This window comes from Nanorana parkeri, unplaced genomic scaffold (genome assembly GCF_000935625.1).
Source record: "Nanorana parkeri isolate BGI_ZX_2015 unplaced genomic scaffold, ASM93562v1 scaffold1233, whole genome shotgun sequence".
Classification (NCBI taxonomy): Eukaryota; Metazoa; Chordata; class Amphibia; order Anura; family Dicroglossidae; genus Nanorana; species Nanorana parkeri.
The window spans coordinates 409,740-416,842 of NW_017307501.1; the positions used below are offsets into that span (position 1 = coordinate 409,740).

Sequence of the window (7,103 nt, forward strand, 5' to 3'; positions counted from 1 at the left end):
CTACATCGGGGTGGAACCCCCCCCCCCCCTCCTGGAGTATTGTATTTTGACAGCAACAGTGGGCTGATGTCAGAATACCTGAACAGTGACTGCAGCTGTTTGGATGCAGTTACTGTTCAGCCAATAATTTTTAGACTGGCTCCTTCCACAAAAGTTGATTACAAAAATCGACTTTTGCCAAATAGAGACGCACAGAGACCCAGTGATGACATTGGAGACGTTTTGTTTTAAAATGTAATTTGCATGTTGATGGGGTGGAGAGAGGAACCAAGAAGGCAAAATATAAGTAGTAGGGATGCACCGATACTGAGTACTCCCCCAAATTCTCCAATACCTTCCCCGATACTGGAACTTCCGGTCAAAGGAAGATTTCATCTGACCGGCATGCCTTTCCGACCAATCGGCATCCAGCTGGCCAAACAGCCGGCTCCAAGAAGCCAGCTTCCCAGCCAATCAGGAAGCCAGGGGTCGGGTCGTTACTCGCTTCCTGGTTTCCAGGCCAATCGCAATCAAGCCAGCCAAACATGGAGCCCGCTTCCCGAGCAGTCAGGAAGCCGGGCGGCATATCATTACCCTCCGCCCGGGTTCCTGATTGCCCGGGAAGCAGCCTTCATGCCAGCAAAAGCGTCGGTATCTGTACTCGGTATCGACGAGTCCCGAAAGCACAGTATTAGTACTCTATACCGAGAAAACCGGTATCGTTGAATCCCTAATAATTAGATTACACTTCAGCTTTACCCATTGATCATTTTGTGTTTCTCTGATCCAGAAAAACGAGAGCCGTCCTCTGACGCAGATCCAGTACACGGCCTGGCCGGATCACGGCGTCCCGGACGATTCCAGCGACTTCCTGGACTTTGTGTGCCTTGTACGGCAGAAGAGGGCCGACCACGACGAGCCGGTGGTGGTTCACTGCAGGTATTGTAAATGGGGGCCCGCTGAGCTCGTCAGATGAAGGTTTTGTGTTTTCCAAAAGCTACGTGGGATTTGGGGAATAGGAGCTCTGATGTCCAGGTACCAAAAACGGCCGGTCAGAGAATTGAGAATAGTCGTCGGGTAGTGAGGGAGTACTGCCACCGGCTGGCCAGAGGGATTCCTGAATCTCAATACAAGAAGACCGCTTATGGCTCATTTTTATTGTATTAAACATACATATGATGAAGAAATAACAACTTGTCTTTCCCACCAAATTATTTTAACTCTTAAGACCAAACACTTAAATTAATCATTAACAAACTTTGCAAATTAGAACGTTTTTCTTGCTACATCTTTTCTCTCTCCTTTTCTCTTTTTTTCGCTCTTAGATTTAAATTAGCTTTATTGGCAGGACTAGATACATTTACAGAAATATCAGGGGTAAGGTATAGTACATAGGTGACCCCAGGAATATTATCAGGGGTAAGGTATAGTACATAGGTGACCCCAGGAATATTATCAGGGGTAAGGTATAGTACAGAGGTGACCCCAGGAATATTATCAGGGGTAAGGTATAGTACAGAGGTGACCCCAGGAATATTATCAGGGGTAAGGTATAGTACAGAGGTGACACCAGGAATATTATCAGGGGTAGGGTATAGTACAGAGGTGACCCCAGGAATATTATCAGGGGTAAGGTATAGTACAGAGGTGACCCCAGGAATATTATCCGGGGTAAGGTATAGTACAGAGATGACCCCGGGAATATTATCAGGGGTAGGGTATAGTACATAGGTGACCCCAGGAATATTATCAGGGGTAAGGTATAGTACAGAGGTGACCCCAGGAATATTATCAGGGGTAAGGTATAGTACATAGGTGACCCCAGGAATATTATCAGGGGTAAGGTATAGTACAGAGGTGACACCAGGAATATTATCAGGGGTAGGGTATAGTACAGAGGTGACCCCAGGAATATTATCAGGGGTAAGGTATAGTACAGGGGTGACCCCAGGAATTTTATCAGGGGTAAGGTATAGTACAGAGGTGACCCCAGGAATATTATCCGGGGTAAGGTATAGTACAGAGATGACCCCGGGAATATTATCAGGGGTAGGGTATAGTACAGAGGTGACCCCAGGAATATTATCAGGGGTAAGGTATAGTACAGGGGTGACCCCAGGAATTTTATCAGGGGTAAGGTATAGTACAGAGGTGACCCCGGGAATATTATCAGGGGTAGGGTATAGCATATAGGTGACCCCAGGAATATTATCAGGGGTAAGGTATAGTACAGAGGTGACCCCAGGAATATTATCAGGGGTAGGGTATAGTACATAGGTGCCCCCAGGAATATTATCAGGGGTAGGGTATAGTACATAGGTGCCCCCAGGAATATTATCAGGGGTAGGGTATAGTACATAGGTGCCCCCAGGAATATTATCAGGGGTAGGGTATAGTACATAGGTGCCCCCAGGAATATTATCAGGGGTAGGGTATAGTACATAGGTGCCCCCAGGAATATTATCAGGGGTAGGGTATAGTACATAGGTGCCCCCAGGAATATTATCAGGGGTAGGGTATAGTACATAGGTGCCCCCAGGAATATTATCAGGGGTAGGGTATAGTACATAGGTGCCCCCAGGAATATTATCAGGGGTAGGGTATAGTACATAGGTGCCCCCAGGAATATTATCAGGGGTAGGGTATAGTACATAGGTGCCCCCAGGAATATTATCAGGGGTAGGGTATAGTACATAGGTGCCCCCAGGAATATTATCAGGGGTAGGGTATAGTACATAGGTGCCCCCAGGAATATTATCAGGGGTAGGGTATAGTACATAGGTGCCCCCAGGAATATTATCAGGGGTAGGGTATAGTACATAGGTGCCCCCAGGAATATTATCAGGGGTAGGGTATAGTACATAGGTGCCCCCAGGAATATTATCAGGGGTAGGGTATAGTACATAGGTGCCCCCAGGAATATTATCAGGGGTAGGGTATAGTACATAGGTGCCCCCAGGAATATTATCAGGGGTAGGGTATAGTACATAGGTGCCCCCAGGAATATTATCAGGGGTAGGGTATAGTACATAGGTGCCCCCAGGAATATTATCAGGGGTAGGGTATAGTACATAGGTGCCCCCAGGAATATTATCAGGGGTAGGGTATAGTACATAGGTGCCCCCAGGAATATTATCAGGGGTAGGGTATAGTACATAGGTGCCCCCAGGAATATTATCAGGGGTAGGGTATAGTACATAGGTGCCCCCAGGAATATTATCAGGGGTAGGGTATAGTACATAGGTGCCCCCAGGAATATTATCAGGGGTAGGGTATAGTACATAGGTGCCCCCAGGAATATTATCAGGGGTAGGGTATAGTACATAGGTGCCCCCAGGAATATTATCAGGGGTAGGGTATAGTACATAGGTGCCCCCAGGAATATTATCAGGGGTAGGGTATAGTACATAGGTGCCCCCAGGAATATTATCAGGGGTAGGGTATAGTACATAGGTGCCCCCAGGAATATTATCAGGGGTAGGGTATAGTACATAGGTGCCCCCAGGAATATTATCAGGGGTAGGGTATAGTACATAGGTGCCCCCAGGAATATTATCAGGGGTAGGGTATAGTACATAGGTGCCCCCAGGAATATTATCAGGGGTAGGGTATAGTACATAGGTGCCCCCAGGAATATTATCAGGGGTAGGGTATAGTACATAGGTGCCCCCAGGAATATTATCAGGGGTAGGGTATAGTACATAGGTGCCCCCAGGAATATTATCAGGGGTAGGGTATAGTACATAGGTGCCCCCAGGAATATTATCAGGGGTAGGGTATAGTACATAGGTGCCCCCAGGAATATTATCAGGGGTAGGGTATAGTACATAGGTGCCCCCAGGAATATTATCAGGGGTAGGGTATAGTACATAGGTGCCCCCAGGAATATTATCAGGGGTAGGGTATAGTACATAGGTGCCCCCAGGAATATTATCAGGGGTAGGGTATAGTACATAGGTGCCCCCAGGAATATTATCAGGGGTAGGGTATAGTACATAGGTGCCCCCAGGAATATTATCAGGGGTAGGGTATAGTACATAGGTGCCCCCAGGAATATTATCAGGGGTAAGGTATAGTACAGAGGTGACCCCAGGAGAATTATCAGGGGACACATGTCTATATACAGAACCATTCTCCATGGCTGATTGGCAGTAAAGATGTGTAACATACATCCTATTCTCCCCTTGCAGTGCTGGGATTGGTCGGACAGGCGTTCTTATCACCATGGAGACGGCAATGTGTTTGATGGAGTGTAACCAGGCCGTGTACCCACTAGACATCGTACGAACGATGAGAGACCAGCGGGCCATGATGATTCAGACTCCGGTAACTTGGTGTAGAAATGACAAAGCTTTGCACGGTGCGGTCAGGTCTCATCTCGCGTGTATTAAGAACTGCGATCCTTCCGGATCCTTCTGCTGCGCCAGTCAGAATCACACTTGAAGCTCAACTTCAGTCATGGTGTACTTTTGGTTTGAATAGGAAAGGGATGACATCTCTGTGTTTATTGCCGTCTGTGTCCCCGTTGGGGAAGTCTCTCCTTATTTCCTGACCTAGTGACCACACAAGAAATGAGAAATCTTCCCAGAGGGGTCAGAGATGGCAAAGCTGTATATATACTGAGCCTAGGGTGACGGGAGGATGCAAGTTTGTGTCCTCCCGTTACCCTAAGGAGAACTATGGGGAAAAACACTGACCCCATAGTTCTCCTTTTAAGATGCAGCCTCCACTCTTCTGGAAAGGCTTCTACAAGATTTTGGAGTGTGTCTGTAGAAATTTGTCCCATATGTGAGGTCGGGTACTGATGTTGGATGAGAAGATCTGGCTCACAAATCCAATTCACCCCAAAGTTGTTCAGTAGGGATGAAGTCAGGACTGTGCAGGACATGCAAGTTCCTCCACACCAAACTGGTCACACCAAAGTTACATAGTCAGGTTGACACAAGTCCATTGAGTCCACCCATGTCTTTATGGAGCTTTGTACACGGGGGACAGTCATGGTGGAACAGAAAAGGGTCTTCACCAAACTGTGACCCCAATCGTGGAAGAGCCCAATTGTCTACAATGTCTTTGTATGATGGAGGATTACCAGAAACCTTCACTAGGGACTCCTGAGCTCCATCATTTAGAGGAGGGTTCACATACCTTTGGCCATATAGTGTAGTTGCCTTGTTGGGGCAATTGCTATGTGACTTATCATGGCTCCCTAGGTGGAGTTCTCCCAACCGTCTACACATAAGGAGCAAAACTGCAACCACACAGACAATGAATTTAAAGCATACTGTTCCCAAAACATTAATAATCACTAGACTCAGAAGACGGACCATCTATCCTAAAGCTGGCCAGGGCTGAAATCACCCGATTCCCCCAATCCACGCTCTTGACTGCTGCCAGCTATTGTATTCTGACACCCGGTGCCCAAATAGTGACTGCGGCTGATTGGCTGCCAATTATCCACCGAGCTAATTCAACAAAAGTCAAATGTAAAATCCACTTGTCAAGTTGGTTGGTGCTGGCAGAGCCACCCAAAGATCAAGTTTCGGGCAATTCAGCAGAAAATGTCCATGATTCAGTCTGCGTATGGGCAACTTAAGTCTAAAGTCTGTAGATGTAGTTGGCGGCTGAAGGGAGCTCATCTTTACTCCTCGCTTGTCCGAAGCAAAGGGACCGGCCTTCGCCGTCAGAATGAATAAACCTTCCAAACGATTTAGAAGATCATTCCAGACTTTTCTCAGCTGCTGCGTTTCACCCAAACGGGGCTTATTTGTAGAGAATGCTCTGTGGGCCCTGACTGGGTGAAACACAACAGTGTGAGGAGGACAGATCTTTTGTATTCTTTGTCTGGAACGATAAAGTTTTTTGTGCATGTTGATGCCATCATAGTGAGGCTGGTCCCTTTGCAATTGGACAAGTGAGGGGAGACGATAAGCTCCATTCGGCCAGCACAGTGCGGATGGTCACTTTGCATTTGACACATTAATATTAGGGATGCACCGATACTAGTATCAGTGCCGATACCGAGTATTTGAGTGAGTACTCGCCCAAATGCTCCGATACTTATCCCGTCACCAGAACTTCCAGTCAGAGGAACATTTTCTCTGACCGGCAGTGCCGGAGGGGAACATGGAACCAGCTTCCCGTGCGATCAGGAAGCTGGGCGGCGAGTAATGAGTCGCCTCTCGGCTTGCTGATTGTCCGGGAAGCCAGCTCCATTCTGATTGGCCAGTCAGCATCAAGTCAGCCGAACAGCTGGCTCCTTTCTGATTGGCTGGAAAGCGGCTTCCCAGCCAATCGGCATCGAGCTGGCTTGCCGGCCAATGAGAAAGCTGGGAGGCGGGCTATTACTCGCCGCCTGGCTTCCTGATTGGCTGGGAACCTGGCTCGATGCTGATTGGCTGGGAAGCCGGCCAAGCACAATCAAGCTGGCCAGACAACATGGAGCCAGTTTCCCGGGCAATCAGGGAGCCGGGAGGTATGCCGTTACCTACCGCCCGTCTTCCTTATTGCTTGGGAAGCTGGCTCCATGCCAGCGGAAGCACCGGTATCGGCACTCGGAATCGACAAGTACCTAAAGCAAAGTGTCGGGACTCGATACCGGAAAAACCGGCATCGGTGCATCCCTAATTATCATTCAATGTTCTGTGCGGTTGCAATACGGTCACGTTTGACGTTTCTGCCCCTCTTAACGGTCACAGTAAAGGAACAACCTCCTCTTCTCATTGGCAGAGCCAGTACCGCTTCGTGTGCGAAGCCATCTTGAAGGTATATGAAGAAGGGATCGTAACGTTTCCGAAAACATCACACCATTAACGGAGGATGACCCATGAGAAGGAAGACGCGCGTTCCTCCCCCAGCCGGGATCGAAGAGTCCTCGCCCGCTCGTCCTGCCCCAGTGCACGGCGATCAAGGCAAGGAGACCCGGGAAGGACTTGGAATAATTCAGCACTGTTGCACTTTATGTTAAACAGAAAATAATGGAACTTCTGAAAGTCGACATTTCTCTTTTGCTTTGGAAGAACTTTGTTTTTATCTTTTTTATTTTGAAGAAACCGTCGGAAAGGAAAACGCTTCCTCTGACGTTGTTGTCTCTGTAGCTTTTGCTTCTCGATCCCGCCGCCGGGGAG

The 7,103-nt window shown here is 48.0% G+C and overlaps 1 protein-coding gene across 1 annotated transcript in view; it reads left to right on the plus strand.

Moving 5' to 3' along the window:
* PTPN4 (protein tyrosine phosphatase, non-receptor type 4) overlaps positions 1–7,103 on the plus strand; it is an 82,144-nt gene that overhangs the window by 67,605 nt on the left and 7,436 nt on the right. The window contains 3 exon segments of the mRNA XM_018568721.1: positions 730–918; positions 4,170–4,305; positions 6,706–7,030. Of these exon segments, the coding sequence (XP_018424223.1) occupies positions 730–918; positions 4,170–4,305; positions 6,706–6,789 (409 nt within the window). The 3' untranslated portion in view covers positions 6,790–7,030.